The sequence below is a fragment of the Panthera tigris genome, chromosome B1, assembly GCF_018350195.1.
Source record: "Panthera tigris isolate Pti1 chromosome B1, P.tigris_Pti1_mat1.1, whole genome shotgun sequence".
Classification (NCBI taxonomy): Eukaryota; Metazoa; Chordata; class Mammalia; order Carnivora; family Felidae; genus Panthera; species Panthera tigris.
In genome coordinates this window covers 78,849,585-78,875,111 of record NC_056663.1, presented here as the reverse complement: position 1 = coordinate 78,875,111, position 25,527 = coordinate 78,849,585, and the positions used below count along the sequence as shown (strand labels likewise).

Genomic DNA, 25,527 nt, shown 5'->3' with positions numbered 1-25,527 from the left:
TGTGTGAGTGGGGGAGGGGTAGAGAGAGAGGAAGAGAGAGAATCCCAAGCAGGCTCCATGCTGTCAGTGCAGAGCTGACATGGGGCTCAATCGTATGAACCATGAGATCATGACATAAGCTGAAATCAAGGGTTGGAGGCTTAACCGACTGAGCCACCCAAGTGCCCCAGTACTGAATATCTCTTGAGTCCATTCTCTGGATCATGTCACTTCCCTGCTTCATTCCTGCAGTAACTTCCCAATGATTATGGAACAAAGTCAGATACCCTAAGGTTATATATAACACCCCACTTTGTACTCTCATTTTCTGCCTTTGATCTTATTCTCCAGCCAAATCCAGCTACCTGTGGCTCTGGAAACTGCCACATTCTCTCTTGTTTCTATGCTCTCAACCTTGATATTTTCTCTGTCGGGTTCTTTCCATGCAAGTTTGGCAATAATTTCTTCCTCTTCCTGTTGCCTTTCTCCCTCTACCACTGGCAGATTTGGAAACTTCTTTTTCTGGGTCTCAAAGCTCCTTGATACAATCATAATACGACCGACACCACCTCCTGTTGTGTTTGTCTTTACCTGACTGTCTTCTGCACTGTACTGTGAGCACCTTTGGTTTAAGGACTAATTCTTCACATTTTATTTTATTTTATTTTATTTTATTTTATTTTATTTTATTTTATTTTATTTTATTTTATTTTATTTTATTTTTTTATTGTATTGTATTGTATTGTATTTATTTTATTTTATTATTATTTTTAAAATATAATTTATTGTCAAATTGGCTAACATACAATGTGTAAAGTGTGCTCCTGGATTTTGGGGTAGATTCCTGTGGTTCATTGCTTACCTACAACACCCAGTGCTCATCCTCAATGCCTATCACTCATTTTCCCTTCTCCCTCACCCCCCCATCCACCCTCAGTTTGTTCTCTGTATTTGAGACTCTCTTATGGTTTGCCTCCCTCCCTCTCTGCTTATAACTGTTTTTTCCCCTTCCCTTCCCCCATGGTCTTCTGTTAAGTTTCTCAAGATCCACATATGAATGAAAACATATGATATCTGTCCTTCTCTGACTGACATATTTCACTCAGCATAATACCCTCCAGTTCCATCCACGTTGCTGCAAATCAGGCATCCCTGATTCTTCACCTTTATAAGTAAGCATCTGTGGTATGCCTTGTATGTAAGTAGAAGCCTAGTAAATGCTTGTTGATTGAATAAAGAGGGTGAAAGATATCTGTGGCTTGAAAGGGGAGAAGATGATAATTGGAAGCTTTGTTCTGATTTTTTAACAATACTTTGAGGTTTGCAGATTTGGTTTTCTCCTCTTCAATTCCTAGAGGCACTGGCTTTCCGTATTCATAATATTCCACATGGCAGTGAGTCCACAGTATTTCCTGAAGATTTCTGGTTTGCCTGGCCCTGCATTATGTTCTCTAAGGATTACCAAGACTGAGGCCTAGTCTCCACCCTCAAAATATGCATAATGGAAATGGGGAATTAAAACCAGGTCGTGGCATTAGTGAATGCCAACTTGGTTGCTGCTGATAGTTGTGAGAGAGGAGAGAAGAGGCAGAAAAGGCAGTTGGCAAGTGCTTTGTGGAGAAGGTGGCAATTAAGCTGGATGCTGTGAAGAAGTCATTTTCTCTTCTAGGTGGTGGTAGTTCTATTTCTGGTGAGTTTCTTATCTCAGAGCCTGTTCATAACACAAGCCCTTCAGCACCATTTCTGCTCACTTACCGGAACAGTCTTGTTACTCACAGGTGATTTGTCTGCCTGTAGGTGCCTGTTAAAGGGTAACACCTAAGGGAACAGGTGTGTGACACTCCAAAGAAATGGAAGGTGAGAAACAATGAGAGTATCCAACCTTAATTCTCAAGTACAAATTAGTTTCATAGGATTCAAAACCTTTATTCCAGAAATCATTGAACGGAGAGTTTTTTTGTTTTGTTTTTGGAATAAGTTTTATTATATTCATACTAGTTAAAAAGTCATAGTTTGATTTGGGGGAACTAAGGCTTCAAAAATGGTTGTAAGTATTTAATGCTTATATGCCTTTTTCCTCAAATGCAGTGATTCTCTAGTAGATAAGCTCATTCCGGAACAGTGGAGGAGAAAGGAATTCTGTGTGCACAGAAAGTAGGGTGAGGTATCTCTTCATTTGATCAGTTTGTGTAAACATATTCCCTTCTACCAATATTCTTTTCACTTGAGGGTTCAGATTGCTACTGTTTGGCAGGAAGGGAGAAAGAAATTCTCTTAATAGAATGTGATTTAATATGTTGAATGACCGTTGGTGCTGTGTCAGTCTGCTTGGGAAAAGAATTTGAAGCAATGTAGATGAGTTAGTGTATCTGGTTGTAAAAACATTTCAGGCATCTTTTGAAAGTAACACTAGACCCTTGCTTTCCATTTCCCCAAAGTTGCTTCTCATTGAAATGTTTCTCCTTGTAGGAATGAATCAGGGAATAACTGGCCCCAGACTCTCATTTGCTGCTTTTGCTATGTCATGCGGTGCCCTAGAGACAGGGCATGAGGCCCAGAGAGCAGAGGGCCAGGATCCAGCCTCCTGAAGCCAGGAAGCTGCTTGCGCCTGACTCACTGCTGAGGTTATCCTGTTCTGCTTCAGAACTGATCCTATTTTGCTACTTCTAGCCAAGCCTTGAATTGGCAGCTGTCGTACAGGTACATGTTCAGGAGTTCCCAGGGAAGCTGGAGCTCCAGCCCCTTATTCTTGGGCATATTTGCAGAACAGAACTGGATGGATCTGAACTATGCAGACATAGAAAGAGAAGTAGCTTTAGTTTCAAAGTGGACTGTGTCCCAGAATGAAAATAAATCAGAAGGAAATCCTGGTGGTCTATCAGCGGGTTATGGTTTATTTGCCTGAAAACTGGCCCACGTATGTGGGGCTGAGTTACTCCAATTAGCTAGACACTTTTGTGGTGAAGGGCTGTGGAAAAAGTGACTTCACTGAAAGAGGAATCCTCCAGCCTTCTACGCTCCGTGTTTGTGAATGGGCACTGAGCACGGCTTCACAGGGACACTTAGACCAGGGAGGAGACCTGCCGCCAGAGCTTGCATTCATCTCTTGCTTCAACGCACCTTTCTCGACGACACACTTAGGAAAGAAAAAGCTCAGAAAACTCTCCTCTACCAGAATCTTCTGCCCATGATTATCCTGGCATTCCCTCCTAACTGCCCCCATAAAGAATTCCTTTTTCCAGCCATCACTGCCATCTGTAACTCCTACTTTCCTGAATTCAACTTTTCTAGATCTCCATTTCTAAGATTCTCTCTCTTCGCCTGAGTTGTAAGCTGGGTCAGAGTTAAATAAGAATTATCTCTTACAATCAATTTTCAAGGTTAGCATCTTGGGATCTAGCTTAATCAGAGGCCAGAATTTCTCTTGTACTTCATTATGAGTAGGATTGAAATCTAAGATGGTTTTCTGAGAGCAAGATCCTTGCTGTTCCTGGCGTTCACGCAGGCTTTCCTTCTAGGACCGTGGCTGGGTTTTGGCCCTCCAGGTTGTGTATCATCTGCTTGATAGTTGTTGATCAACTATTGTGACCCATCATCTATAAAATCAAGGCAAAATCAGTGCCTCCTAGTAGAATATTTCTGCCTCTGCAAGGCAGCCTGGAGCAGTTAATATTTAATGGGGACTGTGAATGTGGCCGACGGGTCCAGGCTCTGATAGGTGCTATTCAGGTACGTTATGGTAGCTGGGAGTGCCGTGAAAGTAAGACCAGTTGAGGAAAACAGCTGCTCATGTGAGCTCTTTTTCATCTTCTCCATTTTTCCACCCCAGCCTATAATGTGTGCAAACGATACTAAATGTATTTCATAAAATGGTCCTCTGTGAATGAATAAATCATGCAATCCATTTAAAAAATGCTTTTTAGTTTTGGTTTAAAGTCATCCCTGCAGTCACTGCAGAGGCCTGATTCTTATATAACATCCTCCCTAATCTTCACAGGGAGATGGAAGTTTCTCTATGTCTGGGATTTTAATAAATTGAACTATTAAGTTGTAATCTAAGACACCAGCTCAGAAGACAAGGTCCCTTTAGAGTTGTTTAATTTATTACTCACTAAGTGGTGACTAGCAGTGTCTTAAAGAGGCTTCAGGTGACTGGAAAGTGAGAGGTTGGCCACTTTGGGGCTGGTGTACTGCTCTGAATTGTTCCTGAGGTTATCATTGATTTACAACTGTGCTCCTTAAACATTAGGAAGTCATTGTGGCCACGACTGAGGCTTTCATGTTTCATCGGAACTGATTTTATTGTATTTTCTTGTGGGGGAAACACCCCTCTCTATGTATTATCTATGATTTAGTTTAAGCATTTTTGGTTAAAAGCAAAAACAAAAAATTTAAAGACAGGACCCCTGAATAATCTCAGGGTAAATTATAAATATAATTTTGGATTTAATTTGATTGTATAATCAAATGATGCCATATAATTATTAATGGAGTGGTTTGTTTTTTTGTCAATCTCTGTGTATTTGTTTGGAAGTTCATGTTATTTTCTTTTTCTTCCCTAGGTGACAGTCCTAACCTTCCTAAGGAGGACACTCCTACCAGTAATCTAGATTCACTTTCCTCCCCATCTCCCACGACTGCAGCTGTCCATGGGCCTCCTGGACCAGACAAAAACCACCTTCTCACAGATGGGGGCAGCTTTGGGGACTGGGCATCCCCTGTGTAAGTAGCTGTGTTTCTCTTTGGTGCTGAGGGAAGGAGGACTGGGACCTTCACTTTGAAGTTTATGTGCTGCATCGGTACTGAAGTGTTGGGTCTGAGGACCTCTGTTCTCTAATCAGTGGGACCACCTGAGGAAGCAGGACACATGAAAAAGGCCTTTCTTGACAGCGTCTCTGAGTTCCCCATGTGGAAAAGTGGATAGGAGCTGTTTCAAATCTGTTTTGAGTTTAATTTGTGGCAGTTTTGGCTTGCACAGAGGAAATTTGTTATTGTCCTGCTCAGATACTCGGGATGTCCTCTCACCAGCAGCGTAAACTTTTAGACCTAGGATAGTGTGTGCATTGTGATCAGTAGACTCTTGAAACTGTCAGTAGAATGATATTTTAGTTGTTTGAATTTTCAAGAGCTTTATGCCAGTGTTCTCTGTTTTCTCCATAACATGCTGCATACTTGACAACTGGTGAATGAAATATCTGATTTTGTCATCTCAGTTTGGTTTAGTGCCAGGCGTGTGCAGATCAGCTCAGGTATATTAAGACAAATATACCAAACAAACAATACCATGGTCCTGGTTTGACTACATGGTTTGTCTTTCTGCGTTGACCAATCTGTGGAATAAATGCGGATTGGTGGTGGGATGGGACATCAAAAGAGTGTCAAATTACAAACAAATGCTCAGAGAACAAAAACAAAAAAAGAATCCCACTAATAATTACATGCCATTACTTGATTAGTCAATCACATTACATCCAAAAATACATTTTATAATTCAGCCTTGAGAGTATTTGGGCGTCTTGTCTTCAAAGTTAAAAAACATTTTTTTTTTTTTTTTAAATCAAAGTTGCCTAAAATAAGTCAGAGATAATGATGTCATCTGACCCTAGCTAGGCATTCTTGGGACTTTAAATGGAATCGGAAAGTGTTCCTCACATTACTCGGCTTTTTATAGTTACTGCTGGATTCACATGAAATCATTATGAACTTATTAAGTATTAAAAGGCTGGGAGACATTTGGTATGCTAAAATTTTGGGGTGACCTAAAGACTTTGAAAATGTAACTGAAAGTCCAAGTGGAACTCAAAATATGGAAGCATTCTCCAGATGAGATTTATCACCCCCCCCCCCCAAGATTGTAACACATACATGTTTAAATGCCGAAGACTGTGTATTGTGGACTTAAATTGCAAAGTACTCGAACATGCTTGTCATTTTTACTATTTTTTTTTTCCAGAATAAAAATACTCTTTTCACTTTAGGGCTCCAAGCACCAGTGAAAGTGGTTACATAGGAACCTAGAATCTAATCCCGGGCACTCTGGGGGTAGAATTTGCATGGGTGCGTGTGGGTGCATGTGCATGTGTTTAAGCAAAAACCAGATTCCTAGTTATTTCTTTCAGTAAGTGTGTATCATAGTGGAGAACAGTTTAGTTAGTCCTACTTCTTCTGGAGTGGTTCTGTGGGAAAGTGACATTATAAGCCATGATATAGCCAATGCTCAATTCATAGCACGTTCATGCCTGAAACATGAAGAGCTTGATATTTTTGGTCATAAATCAAACGAGGAGTGAATTCCCCAGCTTCCTATTCATACAAATTTTAAAATGTCATGGAAAGCACTCCAACACTGAGAGGCCAAAAAAGCAGGGGAGAAAATAAGTAGCTGAAACAAGTCTGGAAAGATTTGTGTTATAATTTGGACTTCCTCCTACTTCAAGAATTTGGTTCTTTCTGTGTAGTGGATAAAATGTATGTATATTTCTCTGAATTATATAGAGTGTTCCTTGTGTGTCTTTTGAGGGGTTTTCTTCTAAGCATATTTCAGTCCAGATTGATCATGAAGTGAGGAATGCATCTCAAGCTTGAGCACACATCAGGATCACCTGGAGGGCTTGTGAAGCCCCCACTGCCGGCCCCTTCCCGGAGTGACCCTGAGGTTTGAGGGCCAATCTCTGAGCATGCATTTCTAGCCGAATGCCAGGTGATACAGACAAATGTCCCGCCCTCCCTCTGGTTCCAGGCATGTGTGGTTGTAAACAGCTTCCCTGAGGAGTGCAGTCAGGATAAGTGATACCTCTTCTTCACTTTATTTTCTTTTACGTCGTCTGGGATGGTGTGTTCCTGTCTTCAGGTCCCCCTCTGTGGCTCCCCCATACTTTGATTCTCTTTGCCTGAAATATCTGCCCCCCCTTCTTTGCTCAAGGCAATCTGACTTATCTTTAGGGTCTAATTTAGTTTCCACTCTAAAGAAGCTTTCTCTAGCTCTGTAGTCTACAGGAAGATTCTAAATATCTTTCTCTGTCTATACCCAATAATGGACATTGGGAAAATACTGCCTTCTAGTATTAGGTAATATTTACCTTTTAGTGTTAGTTGATATTTAAGTGGTATATGTGTATGTGTATGCGTATCTATATACTCACAACAGTGTCTCTGCCTGCCTGCCCATTTATGTATTTTAGTTGGCGCAGGCTATAATAACAAAAATACTGCGAGAGCTTATTTATTTATTTCTGCTTAATGACAGAAATTTATTTCCCACAGTTCTAAAAGTTAGATTTCCAAGATCAAGGTGTCTGCATGGCCGGGTTCTGGTGAGAGCCTGCTTCCAGTTTGTGGAGTGCTTGCTGGCTTTGTGACTCTTCTTATAAGGACACTAATTCCATTCATGAGGATTCTGCTCTCAGTACATCACTGAATTCTACTTACTTTCCAAAGACCCCACTTCCTAATAGCATCACATGTGAGGAGGTAGGATTTTAACATATGAATTTTGGAAAGACACATTCAGTCCACAGTACTATCTTTCCCTCATTCCAAGATAGATTATAAAATTATTGATGATAGAAATTGAGTTTTATACTCTTCGAACTTTTTAGTGATCTTGACGTAGTTATTAAAGTAAGAAATAGAACATTATGCATTTATAAAAATGGTCTCCTTTTGGAAATCTCCTTTCTTTCTGTATATCACTGAATGTCTGTTAAGTAACTGTGTTTCATTTCTGCTCCATCTTCCTTCTTCCTTGTAGAGATTAACAGCTCTTCCTCCAGGAATTTCACAGAATTAATCTCACCATTTTCTCTGTAGAGCATTTTTCTGTTTCCTTACCATTTGTAAATTTGTTTCTCATTGTGTGGTGTTTTTGTTTTTGTTTTTTTCCAATCCATGATCTCTGCACACAAACTATACAGTATTGAATAGAATAGGCTCTGAGTAAATACTGATTAAGACTCCTTTTAATGAAACTAAAATTGCTGTGGGGTCATTAAACCTCTACCGAGGGCTTTAAAAAAGGAGGCAATGCCTGGACTGCCTGGTTTTAATCCAGGGTAGTGATTCTATATTATAAAACATACACTTGCCTAATCTCATGTCCTGAAAAATCGACAACTGTATATGGATCACATAGGACCTCGGTAGCTCGGCTGGAAAGAAATGCCATGACCCTAGCCGCCGGAAAGCACATTTGCAGAGGGAAAGCTACAGCAGCAGAGATTCTGATCGGGGCAGTGTGTAAATACAGCAGTAGCCTCTGACAGGTAGAAAACAATACAGCAGAATTGGATTTCTTGGGTTTCTGCTGATGTTTATGACTTGTGGGTATTATTCATTGCAGTCAATCAATCTGGAGCTATTACTTACCTGTACACTCAGTAAGGTGATGGGTGACTTCATTGCCAGTGAAGAATTGCTAGCTCAGTCTCCTTGGGGGACATTACATCGTAGGTCAAGGTATTTCAGATGTTCCGAAGTCATTTTTTTTTTTTTCCAGTAAAGTAGTTTTCTCTAAACAGATTTTCTTCCATTGTAAATGATGGAACAGGTTCTTGACAAGTAATCCTTTTGGGTTCCCAGCCCCAAAAGAAATTCTCTTGTAAGAAATAGCAGCCATTGCTATCTGCTTCCCCCAAGATTTCAAATGAAAAGGAACAAACTCCTTTTGTGCCCGCACTTTCCCACCTTCAAGATGGCGGCATCATGGAATAGTTTTTTGTAGCTGGGAATGTTGGTATCCCAAGGTATGGTTCACTGTGTGCTCTGGCAGGCCAGGCAGGCAGTAGATCCTTCTGTCCCATCTGATTAGAGGCTTGGCTTAGTTTATGCTGAATATTAAGAAAGTCCTAACCCATCTTTCCCAGTTGCTGCCCAGAGCTCCTCTTGTGCAACAGATTCATGCCTACCCAGACTTGATGCTGGTTGCTTGAAATCATCTGACAGTAGATTCCCACTCTCATTTACAGCCTTGGGCTGCATGTTGTCTGTAGGCTTAGTGTTGCACTCACTGGTAACCATTTGTATTCTTATCAATGAAATCACTTGCTTCGTTTGACTTGTGCAAATAGAGGTCCCATAGACAACTACTTGCATTTTAAATTACTTGACTGGTGGTTCCATGATTGCTTTTTGGAAGTTGATGAAAACATTTGGTGGGAGATCTCACAGTACCTTTGAAGTTTGATTTGTGCCTTGGTGTACCATGACAAACCAAGAGTGATTTGTCTGAAGTTTGGAAAACTAATCACCTTAGAACAACTTTTAACAGATGTCTGTGAAATTTGGCATACACCTAGAAACTCTAAGTAATCGCGGTCATAGGTAAGCTTTGTCTCCACCTCCTCTTCCTCTCATTTTCTTCCCATTTACTGTCTTTTCCACCCCTTTGGGGAGGGCTACTTCAACCCCATCACTTCTTGATTTTACAGCTCCCAACCCTTCTTGGGCCAGGGGCAGTCAGTTCACCCTAGAAATTGGTATCTCATGTTTTTCCCTCTCTTGAAATGATCATTGTTTAAAAAGAAAATAAGGAATTTATCTTTTAAAACTTTTTTTTCCCCCCACATCTGTTTTTTTTTTTCCCTGACTTGACTAAAATGAACACAGAGTACTTTTGTAGCAAAGGGAAGAAAGCTCTGTAAATTTAAAAAGAGATCTGGCGGAGGACAAATCGCCCATCATAGGAATTTCCAGCATTGTTAGTGGTTAATGGGGAGATTGTATCCTAATAAGTGCATTGCTTTCCTCTGCTTACCTGTAGGCTGGCCCTGGTTATAGAACATGGTGGGTTACATTGAGATCTCTAGGATAGCTAGTGCCTTCATATGGAAGGGTGTCCTTTTTGGTGCCATGTAGTGTGAGGAGTGAACTGGAAGCCAGGCCCCCTCCCACTCCCCCCTCTCCCCTCTCCTTACCAAAGTGACTAGCAAAGTCCCCGGGTGGATTCAGAAAGATTGAAGTCTAAGATAAGATGGCTCAAGTGAAGGCAGAATGGAGCCAAATGAGCAGGGGGAGCATGTGGCCTTGCCTTGAGCCCACAGCAGCCTTTTAAATTATGCTCAGGGGCACCTGGGTGGCTCAGTCGGTTGAGCGTCCGGCTTCGGCTCAGGTCATGATCTCACGGTTTGTGAGTTTGAGCCCCAAGTCGGGCTCTGTGCTGACAGCTTGGAGACTGGAGCCTGCTTTGGATTCTGTGTCTCCCTCTCTCTCTGCCCCTCCCCTCCTTGTGTTCTCTCTCTCTCTCTCTCTCTCTCTCTCTCAAAAATAAACATTTAAAACAATTAAAAAAAAATAAAGGCCCTTTTCTCAGAGGCTTCTACAAAAGAGGTTCCTACACTGAGAGGAAGAGGAGGTCCAAGCTGAGTCCCTTTGGAATAAACACAGTAACCAGGAGTAATAAGACAACTTCAGGCCAACCCCTAAGGCTTCCCCAGGACTACAGAGGCTATTTCTCTGAGCTATTTAGTAAGGAGCTTATGTAACTGATGAACCAGGAAGTCAGGTCAACTTAAACTAAGAATATCAAATTAGGTTCTCAGAGGGAAGGAAAATCCAAACAGGCGGCCACCTGGAGCTCCAAGGGGAACGGCAACTGGGTTTTAGTATATGTGATACCTTGAAACCTCGCAGCAACCCAGAGGGGCAGATGCTGTTATTCCCTTTCAACAGATAATCCTGCTAGGCCTTGGTTTGTTTAAATAATTTATATAAAGTCTCCAAGGTTCTAAGAGCAGAATGAGGATATGAAAGCCCATCCTAACTCTAAAATCAATGCTTTACCAGCCTAAACTCTCTTCCAATTTACAGAGAACTCAGGACGTCCCTGACTACACTTTGATATTAAGGCACAGACAACCAATCCATGCACAGAAAATGATAAAGTATAACAACAAAAACTGATGAAACAAATAATAATGAGAGGAATTCATTGTTTTCTCTGAGTGTTAAGCAGGACAAAAGCTATAACAAAATTCAGACGTGTGTCTTCATTTTGGAAAGTCAACTTTTCATTAGGGGGCTTTAAAGTTAATGTGAGCAATCAACATTATCAACTGAAAATGAAACCTTTGGATTTCAGTACCTATAGAGACAGCACAAAGGAAGACATGAATTAGGCCACATGCAAATCCGAGTACACAATACAAATACCAAAAATATCCTAGGAAGACACACGGATACGTATGGAAGGATGTGAGCACGTTAGGCAGTTGGTATGGCATCATTTCTGTACAGACTTGGAGAGAAGATTCAAGGAAATATCTGGGACAAAAATTGTACCCCCAAAATGAATGTGAGCAGACATTTATGGCTGGCGGTCAAGTATGTGGGTCCTGTGATTAGCTTCAAGACCTTTACTGAAGTTAAAGAGACAACTGGATATCACATTACTCATTAAAAAATTATGAATGCTGCTCCGTTGCAGACTTTCAGATTTCCAAGCCTCTCAGTTCTGTTGTTGGGAGGGATGCCCTCCTCCCCAAATCTTGGCCAAAGGTGTGGCATGATGAACATGCAGCAATCCGATTCAAGTGTTTATTCCCCACAGATAATCCTAAACCAAAGCCACCTGACCTAATGTGGGATCAGTGCTCCCTCTTCAAAACAAGGGCACAGCCACTGTTACCTCACTGGGTTTCAGATCCAGGGGAAACCCACACTTCAAACAATGCTCGCATATGCAATGAGGTCATTTCAATCCTTACAGTAGAGTAAGTCTAAGGGCACCATGATCACTGGGGCAGACAGCTCAGGGACAAACTCTACCTCTGTCCCTTATTAGTCTTGTGGCTTGGGGAAATTTTCCTACCTCTGTGTGCTTTGGTTTCACTATCTTTAAAAATGAAGATATATCTACCTGACTGGGTTAATGTAAGGATTAAGATGAAATACCATTTTATAAAGCAGCTAAAACAAAGTCTGGTGGTCCTCAGTAATTAATGCTCCTTTGTCCTCTTGGGAAATGCAAGAGAATAAGTATCCAATCAAGCCTTCTCTACAGCCTCTAACCACCAGCCACTGATGAAAAAAAAGCTTCTACTCCCTCTAAGTCCCCAATCCCCCAAAAGAGAGTCCAGAAAGGAGCCAACTTCTGAGCATAATTAAATTTTTTTTTGTAGTGTTTTTATTTTTGAAGGAGAGAGAGAGAGAGACAGAGCATGAGCGGGGGAGGAGCCCTAACACGGGGCTCAAACTCATGATCTGAGCTGAAGTCAGACACCCAACCGACTGAGGCACCCAGGCGCTCTGTAAAGGGCCTTTGCGTATTGCAAGACCAAGGCATGGGCACCTGCTGGGACCCAGTCATTCTGTAGATTATTTTGAGCACTATGGGTAGCTCTCCCATTACAACACATTACTCATAAAAACAGCTTGTAAGTAACTGAAGGATTTTTCTTAGCAGAGTAATGTTGTACCCCTTTGGAGCTGCACTTGGTAGCTCCCGTTTTATATGTTCAGGCTTCACATTGGGTGGCAGCTGTTTTCCACGTAAGAATTGACCTGGCAGAAACATTTTTGTCAGTTATCCTGCAGGACCTCAGTGCCGAGACCTCTAATGCCCCATGATTTTCTGAAATGAAGCTTCAGTTCCTTTTCTGTTCAGCTAGCAAGCTAAAGTTCAACCTTCTTACCTGATTCCAGTGATCATCCGGAAGAAAGAAAAATGGGATTCAAGGAACACTATTCGAGCAAAAGAATAGTTAGAGATGTAATTCTAAGACAGTTCTTTTATAGTAAATCCCAAGAAAATGATCGCCCTTGGAGTGACCTTTGTAAGCTGTATGATGACCAGGTGGTGGTGTTCTTTCTCCTTAAGGAGGGAACTCTCCAGAAGCCTTAGTATCCCACAGTGGGGAGGACTGAGTGTTCAGTGTGGCCGTGTCTAACTTCAAAAGGCTTTGTCTTATCTATGCTCCAGTGATTTCCTGTGGTGCTCTTTCTCCTCTCCCTGCCCACACCCCTCCTGCAAAAAACTTTCTACTCAAGGCTGATCAAGCTAATTGCTTTTATGTGCTGGCTTGATGTGTTGTTGTCTCCCCCGTGCATGGGAGGCGATCATGAGCAGTTCGTGAGGATTGCTGCTGCTGTGGGCAAGCCCTGGGCCTTTGCAGAGCGGCTTCTGGTGCACACCTGGGAGCCCCATGCCACACAGCCAGTGGAGATGGAGGGGGCAGGGAGCAGGGGCTTCTCAAGCCTGGGGAGTTTGCCATCATTGTTTTCATCTCCCCTAGCTCTCCACTCCAAAGTGGATTCTCATGTGGCTCATCTAATGCAGGGGTTAGCACACTGTGGCCCACTTCTACCAGTTTTCATACATAAAGTTTTATTGGAACACAGCCACCCCGGCACTTACGTTTTGTCTGTCACTGCTTTTGCACAGCAGTGATGGCAGAGTTGAGAGACCCAACTGTATGGCCTGCAAACACTAAAGTGTTTACTCTCTGGCTCTTCACAGAAAAAGTTTGTTGACTTTTATCTAATCTATAAATAAAACAAATCATTTTGGGGAAAAAAAAACAAAACAACTTTTCTTAAAACCCAGTTTCTGGCACCTGGGTGGCTCAGTTGTTAAGCATCTGACTTTGGCTTAGGTCATGATCTCATGGTTAATGAGTTCGAGTCCCACATCAGGTGAGCATGCCCCCTCCAGGTAAGCCCTGCCTCTGTCTCTCTCTTAAAAAAAAAAAAAAAGAAAAGAAAAAAAAAACACCCCAGTTGTATCAAGTGAGGTTAACTGCCTTAAGATGGGCAGTGAAGGTGATTTTTAAATGTAACCCTTACTAATTTTTTCTTGTCACTAAAGCAAGCAAAAGGTTTCCTTATGGTTTTTGGATGTCTTCAAAGTGTGATCCTAATTTCAAAAGGTCTTTAGTGTTTGACTGAATCAAGAGTTTATTTGGGGTTCTTTTTTATTTTTTACAACCTATTGTTAAAAATAAAAATTTCAGGGGCACCTGGGTGGCTCAGTCGGTTAAGCATCCTACTTCGGCTCAGGTCATGATCTCACAGTTCATCAGTCTGAGCCCTACATTGTGCTTTGTGTTGACAATGTGGAGCCCGCTTCAGATCCTCTGTCTCCCCCTCTCTGTCTACACCTCTCCTGCTTGTGCTGTCTCTCAAAAATAAATAAACCTTTAAAATAAAATAAAAATTTTATTTTGAAATAATTTTAGATTTACAGAAAAGCTACAAAGAGTTCCTGTAGACGCTTCACTCAGCTTCCCTTACTGTTAACATCTTACGCAGAGCCACGGTAGTTTTATTAAGAATAAGAAATTCACATTGGTACAATTCTGTTAACTGTAGACTTTCTTTGGATTTCACTAGTTTTTCCACTCATGCCCTTTTCTTCCAGGGTCTGTTCCAGGATACCATATTGCATTCAGCAACTTCTTTTTAAAAAAAAATTTTTTTTTAACGTTTATTTATTTTTGAGACAGAGACAGAGCACGAACGGGGGAGGGTCAGAGAGAGAGGGAGACACAGAATCTGAAACAGGCTCCAGGCTCTGAGCAGTCAGCACAGAGCCCGACGCGGGGCTCGAACCCACGGACCGTGAGATCGTGACCTGAGCCGAAGTCGGACGCTTAACCGACTGAGCCACCCAGGCGCCCCGAGCAACTTCTTTTTTTAAATGATGACATCCACTTAATATCTGTGGGTTTTTTCTCTTTGATATAGTTTAGACGTTGTCTTCAGGCAAAGAAAATGATTTGTTAGTGATGATGCAACCCTGAAAAGCACAGGTGAGATCTGCCTGCAAACTACCTGATGCTGGTAATACAGGCTTCACTTCCTGAGTGTTCACTTGCTCCTGGCCCTGCGCAGTACTTCCCACCTAGCATCCCACTCAAGTCTTTTGGCCACTTCACCTGTTAATGGTTCCTTTCTTTTCAGTGAAGGAAGCTGAGACCAGGGAGTGTGAGACTTTAGTTTTGGGTGACCCTCAGCCAAGGCTAACAGTGCCACCGTGCAGCAGCCTCCAACAGGCATTCTGAAGTCTTTCTCTTGCTCCTGGCCACGGCCTCTAGCGAGTGAGAAGTGTCGTCTGTGTTTACAGAAAAAGGAGAAAGCATAAGGAGATTAGCCACAGCTGGCTTTGGAACCCAGGTCCCTCTTTGGAATGGTGGCACTCACTGCACTTGCAGTTGGTGTAATCACAGTCCTTCAGCACACAGTCCTGCCCCCTGAGTAGGTCTGACTCCCCTCCTTCTCCATTCTTCTCCTTGTATTCTGTTCCAGCCACCCAGAAGAATGTGAGGGTGTGAGCTCCATGCATTCTAGTCAAAACGGAGTTTAGCAGCAACATGACCTCTTTTAAAAATTTTTTTTAAATGAATTTATTTAATTAGAGAAAGCGCATGCACAGGGGAGAGGGGCAGAGAGAGAGAGAGAGAGAGAGAGAGAGACAGAGAATCTTAATCACACTCCATGCTCAGCATGGAGCCTGACATGTGGCTCAATCCCACTACCCTGGGATCATGAGCTGAGCCAAAATTAAGAGTTGGATGCTCAACCGACTGAGCCACCCAGGTGACCCAACCTTTTTTTTTTTTTTTTTAATGTTTATTTAGTTAGAGTGCATGAGCAGGGGAGGGGTAGCAGGAGAGAGAGAGAGAGAGAGAGAGAGAGAGAGAGAGAGAGAGAAAGAAAGAAAAGACAAAGAATCCCAAGCAGGCTCTAACTTGGGCCCTGATCCCACAAACCATGAGGTCCTGGCCTGAGCTGAAATTAAGAGTTGGACCTCCAACCGACTGAGCCACCCAGGTGCCCAGAGCACCAACATGACCTTGAGTGAATCCCTTTTAGTCTTCTGAGATGGTCTTCTCATACGTCTCCTGTGGAATGGAAGCATACCTTGCAGTAAGTGAATCAGCATATGCAGATTGTGCCTGGCAGGAGCCTGGGTGTGGACAGGTGATGATATTGACACTGGCAGCATCAGCTCAGGGCAGACGCCGCCTCGTCCAGAAAGCCTTCCCAGTGCCCACGTGATGGTTAGATGCTTCCTCCTCCGTTCTCCCAAAGGACCCTGGGCAACTCTCTGCATGGCATTCGTCACACTGTGTTATGATTATCAGCTTGTCATTCTCTACTCACTTGACTGGGCACTCATGGAGAGCAGATGTCACAGTCCCCTGGGTGTCCCCAGGGCCTAGCATGGGGCCTGACAGGTAGTTCTCAGACCGTGAATGATGAGTGAACAAGGTCCATGTCCAGCTCTCCTAATGGGCAGTGAAGGCCTCCTTGCCCAGCACTGGATAATGGTGACTCTCTTGTCATAGGCGCTTGCATTTCTCACTGCTGTCCCCCTCAGTATGCTCATTTGGAACCAAAAACGTACTGGCTGTGGAATTCTCCCTCTCTGGCACTTAAGGAATAATGATGGCATTTATTTGAACAGAGATTTCCCATAATATACCGATCTACAATATTTCCTTCTGTCTTTATTAACATTTTCAAACACTTTTGCCCAGGACAGCTGTTCTAGACTTATGCTGTACGTTTCCCAGGCTGGAATGAAAGATCATTTCACTAATGTGTTAGCTTCTGCTCGGAGACCTTGCAAATGAGGTTTTAAAATCTTTCATTCTGACACAAACTTCTGATGTGATTCTGACATCATATAATCATAGTCAAATATCTTGGTACTTGGGGGATTTAATCACTTCACACAAGCAATCGTTTCTTGATATGTGTTCTCCCTTTTCTATGGCCTCTGTCACTGCTCCAAAGCCTGGAATCAGGCACTTGTATCTCCCACGCTGCCCAAAGCCTGACCTGTCTATGTTATGCAAGAAATGTTCATTAGATACAGACGTTCTCTGGTGACTGGTGCAGCTGTTGTCGAATTTTAACAGTTAAGGTCCTGACTCCCCTCCCCCATTTCTGAAATGCTTGTGTTCTGCTGCTGCCAAAAAGTTTTTAATATGCATGGAGCGTAGAGTCTGGTATTGGAAAAGATCGGGTCACAGTTTGAATCAGAAGCGGCACATACTGCTGATTTGTTGCAGTTTATAAATATAAACTGTAAAGTGGATACATACACAGCTACTGTCATAATGTTATGTTTTTGAGGGTTTATTCCTCCTCACTGTGAAAGCTGCAGGGGCTTTCCCTGCAATACAGACTCCAAAGCAACAGTGTGGCTTTTTCTTTCTTTCTTTCTTTCTTTTTTTTTTTAATGGAAAGAAGGCTCTCGTCCCTTTCACAGATGCACATTCTACTCTCTGCTATGTCTTCCAGCCCTCCACCCGCCCCACCAGGGCACAGACTTCTCTGTTGCCTTAGGGATAGCCAGATAGACTTTCAGCCTAAGTAGTTTCAGGAATGAGGTTCTGAGTGAGCAGTATGAAACCTTTATGTGTCTTTAGTGAAACACTCTTGTTGCCATTTGTTCCTTTTCTTTGAGAAGGAAACATTCCTCCTCAGAGGAAGGTGGGGATATTGGCTCCTGTGCGCTGAAAACGGAGAGGAGTTTTACTTTTGGAAGAAGGTTCTTTCAGTTTAGTGCATGAAATTGGGAAGATAGCAAACAGACAGATATTAGTACTTCTCTTTAATTTATTTCTGTTTTGGTAAATGTGGTTTCTGAGCTTTTCAGGAAGAGTTGACTTCGGCCTCCATTTCTGCAAACCACAAGTTGGCTCTCAGGAAATATGTGGCATTTAGGTACTTTTTTGAAATTGGTAGCAGCTCATCATTAAATAAAATTGGTGGTTTGTGATCATGCCAGTCTTACTCATCAAAAATTTGTAAAGGGGCAGCAGGAAAAAGAATATAATTTTTTTTAATGCTTAACTCAAAATATTTCGTTATGTTTTAGCAGGTACTAAGCTTTTTATTCTTAGATTACCCATCATTTTTGGTTTAACCCAAAAGACTTTTTTTTTTTTTTAACTAGGATTCTCCTCTGAACCACAGACTTTAAAAAAAAAAAAAGGGAGGGGATGATTGTTTTCTCAACTCTCCCAAGGATGATAATGTCAAGAACTTTAAAGTCTGAAATCGTACTCTGCTTACAAGCTACCAAATTTGTCTGCTATGATTTCATGGATTTTGGCAGAAGACACGTCACTCGTGGTGAAAAGACTACTAATTGCAGCAGTAGCAATGCTCACAGTATCAGCTCTTTGACCCTCAGTTAACAAAGGGTGGTGCCCCACGGGTGGAGGATACCTGCATAGAGTGTTCTAAGAGAGGACGGGGGTCAGTTGGTTAAGTGTCTGCCTCTTCATTTTGCCACAGGTCACGATCTTAGGGTACTGAGATTGAGCCCTGTGTGGCACTCTGTGCTGAGTGTGGAGCCTACTTGGGATTCTCTCTCTTCCCCTGCCCCTTCCCCATGCATGCGTGCTCGCTTGCTCTCTTTCTCTCAAAACAAAAACAAAAAAACAAAAACAAAACAAAACAAAAAAACAAGAGGAACCCAGAGCTTAGGAAACCCAGATCTTTCATGGTGGTTATTAAAGCCTACTTTTTTCTCTAGGAGGAGACCCAGTCTCTGTCTTCCCAGGCTGTTTGCCCAATAGACATCCTTGTAAAGATAGTCTAGGACAGAGGCAGAAGTGCAGAACAGTCGTAAGAAGTGTAGAACACAAGAAACCCATCAAGAATTGTCTCCTACCACATAGGTAGCTGGAACTATTCTAAATATATAGGAGAGATGTGACCGATATACATGGATGCCCTAGGGCTTAATTCTCTTCTAGGGCTCAGGCTAAGAAAAACGGAGTCCTTTGTCTAGGCGAGGGGGGGTGGGGGCTGCCATTTCCAAAATGCCCAGTGTTTCTGTCAAATGTATTAAATCAAAGAAGAGAAAGAGAATATCAGAAATTTTATTTAAAAGCTAATATTTTCCTTCATTGCTTTTTGGGAAAATATAAGTAGTATATTTTAACCATTAAATACAGCTGACCCTTGAACAAGGTGTGTTTGAACTGTACGGGTCCACTTAGGTGTGGATTTTTCTCAATAGAGTACAGTGGTGTAACTGTCTTTTCTCTTCATTACAATTTTCTTAAAAACATCTTTCCTCTAGCTTACTTTATTGTAAGGATACAACATATAATACATGTAACATACAAAACGTGTGAATTAACTGTTATTGGTAAGGTTTCCAAAGGTCAACAGTAGGCAACTAATGAGAGTTAAGTTTTTGGAGAATCAAGAGTTATATGTGGATTTTGGACGGCATGGGGGTCGGTACCCCTAACCATCACATTGTTCAAGGGTCAACTGTAGTTAAAGAAAAGTTTTTGATCCCTATTACAAAAACAAAAAACCCCCAAACAAACAAACAAACAAAAAAACCCCACACCAAATTCTGAAAAGTAGGAGGTGATTTAGGTAAAGCAGCTTATGCTGATCATTTCTTGCTTTCAAAAAGATACGGGCAGTGTGCTTTTGGGAGACACCTATGAAACATATTGTTATCTGACCTCTGTTGGCTGAAGTGAGAACTCATTTTAGGACTTTGTATTTATTTAATCACTTTATGCCCTATCCTTACTCCTTCTTAGCGGAAGGAGCCTGTGAAAAGTTTCTTGTATCCAGCCAAGCATCTACTCTGTTTGTTTTCCACACTTTGTTTTACTACATAGGTCTCTTATTTCATAGGACTTCCCATTCTCCAGGTAACTTCTTATGCCTCCTCTCCATAGAGATTGTTTCCAGACTTGGGTTTTGCTGCCTGTTAGGAATATTCCACCTCGCAAAGTTTGTGCCATGTGGGATTCTGAAATCCAAAGGAGAAGTAACTGGGTCAGGCTTCTGAGCTATTGTGGGGAAAACCCAGGAAATTGAATACAGAAATGTTAAGTCTAAATGGGAAGTCTGAACGGTTATCTTGGTGGCCTGTTGAGTGCTGGATCACATAGCACATCTATACGTTGAAGGACAACAAAAGGGTCACAGAAAACAAAGGAACAAAAAGGTTAATGTTGAGAACCTGACCCTGAGCCAGGATTGCTGATTCTGAGTCCCTGTTTTGGGACAGGATGGAGAAAGCTGAGCAAAGGGATAGGCCCATACTTTCTGCACCTGCCGTTGCAACAGTTCTTTCACTTTCCAAAAGGAGTGTTTTTCCTTTACCAAAAAAACAAAGCCATGTTAAAAAAAAAATAATATGTGAAGATTAAGTAGATAATAGCTATAAAATTTATGATCTTTATTTTTTAAGAGCCTTGTAAATATAGTCACATTGTTACTTTATCTTCATCCTGTAGCTGTCCTCCCTCTCAGCAGATGGATGGCCATCATTTAATCACTAGGCTATTTATGACCTGAACGAGTTGATGGGGGTGTGGTAAAACATCTCATCTTCCACCACCACCACCCCAGAAGCACCTTGAATAATTGCTGGGAGATGAAATGGGAATTGTTTGGCTAAGTGTGGTCTTAAATTCTCTGTCAGACCTTCCCTCATCCTCTCCCTTTTGATTAGTAAGACACCATTTAAGGTTCATTTTCTGATAAAGAATGGAGTGACTTTTTTGCTGCTGGTACTACAGATCATTTGAGATTTATAGGTTTCTTTGCTTGGTATGAAATAGGTTTTATGACTTCCAAATGAATTGGCTGGATAGGGGGATTGTAAATAAATCGTTAAAAAAATAATGTTTTTTAAATGTGAGCCCCTGTCCCCTTTTCTGAGCAAAGGGTAGGAAACCTTCTAGCATACTAAATACCTATCAGGTCAGTAATGCAATATTTCATGTACTTGATTTATAAAATCCAGTTTTGGTTGTAGAATGTGTGAATTGGTTGTTAACATGTCCGTGGAAGACTTCACGTGCCCAGCACTCTGCCTGGCTCTGTGAGGTCTACCGAGAGAGTTAAAGACCTGATTATAACCCAAAGGCAAGAGAAATATCTGAAACAGTCACAGAACAAGGATGGGCCTTCAGAGAAGATCTGTAATTTAGTCCAAAGGAGAAGCATTTGGGCAGGCAGGTCTGGAGCTGAGCCAGGGAAGGGACAGATCAGGGCTGGCAGAGGGGTTGGGGAGCCTGATTGGTGAGGAGAGACCTGAGGCACAGGGTGGGGGACCATTGGGGGAGCAGACATGGAGGGGGTACATTGGGGAGCACACTAGTTCTTGGGTAGGCGGATGGGGCAGACTGGGTCTCAGGTGGCTAAGGGTGGCTGGTCGAGCCAGCTAAGTGGGAGGAATTAGACTGGGGGCTTATTCAGGGGACCACAGAGGTGACACAGGCATGAAGCGATGAGAAAGGGAGTCTCCTGACACTGAGGAGGAGGTGGAGAAGAGAATAGCGTGGGAGCTCTTGGAAGTAAAAATGGATAGAACTCGATGTTAGCTTTGCTACAGAAGACAGAACCATAGGTAATGCTCAGGAATGTGGAAGGATAAGGAAGCTGCTCACGGAAACTGGTTTTAGCTGAAGAGGGTGAATTTGAGGTGAAGAGCATTTGGGTGTAGCAGCCATTGAATACATGTGTGTTGAGAGTGTAATTGAAATGAGAAACTTCCATCGTTGTGCTTTTAAAGTAAGCTTCATATACCAAGTCACAAGCCTCCAGTGTGAGATAATTGAAACATAATTTAATTCCAATCAACCCATATTTATAGAACTCTTTTACATTTAGGCCCCTCCATGAGTCTGTTCACTGACCTTTATACGTTAGCTTTTTTTTTTTTTTTTTTTTTTAATTTGCAAATACTGGAAATGTTAAGGTCATCAAAGATTTTTGCTGCTCATGGGTTTCTGTCTCAAATGCTGTCTGTGGTCTGCTCTAGAGGAATCTTGATTCCTGGCTGCAGTTTTTTTCTGAGTTGTTCCATGTACACAACCAGATGAAAAGGCTTTAAACATTAATAGACCATGTCTTGAATTTTTGGAGCTACAGGTAATGAGTTTGACTGTAGATTCTGACACTTTCCTTAAAAGCAGAAAACACAGATATCTCAAAAGTCCAAGCAGCTAGTCTTGGCAATTGGATTCTGGTGTCCTAATTAGTGAACTGATTTGGTGCTAGGATGGGCAAGACTCGATCTCCACAAACCTGGAGAAGGACTAGGCATCTCTACTTTTGGGTTGTGGCTTTTGGGGCTACAAGACCAGGAAGGATACAATGAGAACTCTGTCTCTTCTGGTCATCAGGAGAGATGAGGAAGCTATCATCTTAGCCAATTAGGAATGCAGTTTCATGTATTTGGTGTTCTATTGCCTTTATTACTATTAATCCTGTTCTTCCAACTTCCACCTGTAGCCCCTGCCAGACGCGATCACCCATGGTCCAGTGGCTTAACACGCAGTCCCCGACCACCCCAAGCTGCAGCCCAGCGATTACACCGCCTTCACCCAAGCCACCGCCTTCCCCCGTTTCTCTTCCCACCACCATAGTGGACAAGCCGCCTGAAAGGTACGGGGTTTGGAAAACGATGTGGAAGATGGGCAGCACGCAGAAAGGGCTTGACCAACCTGAGCAGGTTCTTGTGTTCCTCGCGTGGGGCTTGCTCAGGTTCTCCCAGCCTCCTGGACCTCGTGGACAACATTGACAAACCTTGTCTCTGACTGTGTGTTGGTTCAAGAGCAAGTAGCTTGTTAGGAGAAATTGGCTCTATGTGAGTGCTGCTCGAACCTGCTGTCCTACTCTGTCTTTTTGGTGCCTGTTGTGCATTTATGAAACTGCTTATTTTGGAAGAATTTCTCATCCATGAATATAAAACACACGCTGTTTTTTAAAGGAAAGTAAACTGGGCATTGGGAGCAGGAATTAACGTGGCCGTTTAATGGGCCAGTTGTGCAGAAGCCAGAGGTGCTGGCCCAGCAAGCTCTTCTTCCTGGGGGGTAGGCTGAAGTTCTTATCAGCGGCTCCCCCCACTCCAGTGAGGTGGGACGCTTCCTTTGCTGCAGTTTGCATCTGGCTAACAGCACGTTTTCCATCCTCGCCTGTGTGCTCTTTCCCCAGAAGGGCACAGAGGGTGTTTTGACGAGTGGTGAGAAGCTGAGCCTGAAATGCCTTTTTTAGGCAGAAGCGAGTGGGTCAAACAGGGGAGACCCAACTCAGAACGACAAGCTCCCTCCAGAGTGATGTGGGAAGCAGACTGTCAGTCTTGACAGATTGATGTCGGCAGCGCACTGCTGAAGTCACTTGGTGTGTGTGCGCCTCTGCCCTTCACCGCCTGGCCTTCTGTCTCAAGATAGTAGTGCCTCCCCTAATAGGTAAACTAAGGGCTTAGGAATAAACACACCCTGTGGCTCTGACAATGCTGAACGAGAGGAAAGGGCATCCCACCAGGCAGAGAGGACAACTAGGTGAAGAGGTTCATCGAAAGCTTCTCAGAGAAGCTCCCCGAAGAAAGATTTGAATTTGAAACCCATCATTTACTTGAAAATCAAGTGCTGGAGTTCTGCCTGCTGTTCACTTCCCTGCTATTTTTTTTTTTTCTTTTTTCTTTTTTGGAAGGAGTTGTCCCACTGGTGCTATATAAACGAGATTTGGGAAGGGAGGGTTGGGGTAAGGTGAGGTTTCCCCCTCCCGGTTTCTCATATTTTAATTTGTGTCTTGCACATTCCCTTTTCAGCGTTGTCAACCGGAAGGCTCGAGCAGTATATCCGTGTGAAGCAGAACACAGCTCAGAATTATCTTTTGAAATAGGAGCAATTTTTGAGGATGGTGAGTGTTAGCGGGAGCTTGGTAGTAGCATGTATTCTGTCCTCCCCAGAATGTCTGTAATCCAGCCATGGGTTGTGGGTTTGTCAGAAGCACACATCTATCCCTTGACACTTTGGACGGGAGAGAGCTGGCCCCTTTGGCTGCCAGGAACTGAACACCGGCGGGGGGCTGTGGAGTTCACCTTCTGGTTTCATCTTGTTTATTCTCCAACCCTTTTAACTCTTGCGCATCTTCGTTCAGGACATCTTTTTCCTGATGTAAAGAAGCTAGTGCCACTGGTAGTTTGATACTTCTGATTTGCATCCTTTGTTTGCTTCTCCCAGAGTCCCCCGCCAAGCCTCCTAAGTGCTTCAGGTTCGCCAAGTCTGAGTTACAGAAGAGTATACTCTTGTCGAAAAATTTTGGTTTATAGTTTCTCTTACCATTCTTAGGCTTTACATGATTTTTTTCATTTGAATAGTGTGTGAATCTCTAGATTTGGGTATTGCCTCTGCATATTGAAACAAGGGTATGGATTTTATCCGAGTCTTTAATATTCATACACATGCATGGAGGATCTGTGCCCAGCTTAATATTTCACAGATTTCTCCTATGGTTCATTGTTTATCTCTTTTCCCCCAGTCTCTTGATATCTTCCTTAACAGCCCTGCTCATCATGAAATTCATTGGTTGCTGTGGAAACAGTGATGCGTGGGGGTGGGACTGCCCAAAAGAGTTCTGTGGAGACAGTGAGGGTCTTAGATGCCTGGAATGCAATGGTCGATTAGCCAGAATGTGTGGAATATATGGAATATAGGAATACAACGCCTAGTGGTATATTGTCAGTAATGTAGCATTTGCTCGTGGTGGTTTTTTAGAAAGGAAGTTAACTGCCTCCTGTGGAATAGATTTCTATATATGAAGGACATGTACTCTTGAGAGCCAGGGAATCTAGATAGTGTCAGAAAACAAACAGCACCACCACCAAAACCCTACATATGAAAGAATTATACTCTATGGAGAACTTTTGTTCTTGGAGTTGAAGCAAGATCACTCCTCTATCACCATAACATACATACCTGTGATTTTGCCAGGATGGCGTGGTACAATAGCCACCTACTCTAGCCCTGTCACATACTGGCATACCATATGGCATGAGGGAATGCTGAGACAGTAGTGTTGAAACCCACTCATCTGAGAAATGATGGTGCATTTGTCCATCGTGTGATTAGATTTGACTGGGAGCCTCTGAAATCCTTTAGACTGTATCATTTGAGAGATATTTACCTTTGTAGAAGGCGTTATCTGTTAGGATGCCTTTGGCTGCAAGTAATGGAAACTGACACAAATGGCTAAATTGTCATTAAGATGGATTAGTTCATATAATGATAAGTCCGGAAGGGTTGGTTAATTCACATTCTCAAAGATACCGTCAAGACCACAGTGGATCCATCTCTGCTGAACCGCTCGTGGTCACAGTTTGTGGGCAGGGGCCTCTGGCCAGCATCCCTAGTGGGGATGAGATGGCTGCCACAGCCCAGTCATCGACCCTAATAGAAGGAGGTGGCTCAGTCAGTTGAGCATCCAACTTTCAATTAGTCGTGATTCTAGGGGTTTGGGATTGGGCCCTGTATTGGGTTCCACACTGAGCATGGAGCCTGCTTGAGATTCTCTCTCCCTCTCCACCCCCCACTCGCTCTTGTTCTCTCTACCCCCACCCCGCCCTCAAAAAAAGAAAGAAAGAAAGAAAGAAAGAAAGAAAGAAAGAAAGAAACTTTTCTAGAACTTCTTTCCTAGTTAACCTGCTCTGATGTTTCAGTAGCCAGAACAAGGTCATGTGCCCACCTTAAACCCATCACTGGCAAGGACTTAGGGCAGTCTGAACCACACTGGGTGCAGGGACATCTCCTGTGCGCATGCACACACACGCGT

At 42.7% G+C, this 25,527-nt stretch overlaps 1 protein-coding gene across 4 annotated transcripts in view; it reads left to right on the top strand.

The window, feature by feature from the left end:
• Nucleotides 1–25,527, top strand: part of ARHGAP10 (Rho GTPase activating protein 10) — a 322,459-nt gene that overhangs the window by 288,803 nt on the left and 8,129 nt on the right. For all 4 annotated transcript variants that reach the window (XM_042983812.1, XM_042983811.1, XM_007091814.3 and 1 more), the window contains 3 exons: nt 4,542–4,701; nt 22,207–22,359; nt 23,525–23,616. In XM_042983812.1, the coding sequence (XP_042839746.1) occupies nt 4,542–4,701; nt 22,207–22,359; nt 23,525–23,616 (405 nt within the window). The remainder of the gene's footprint in view (nt 1–4,541; nt 4,702–22,206; nt 22,360–23,524; nt 23,617–25,527) is intronic.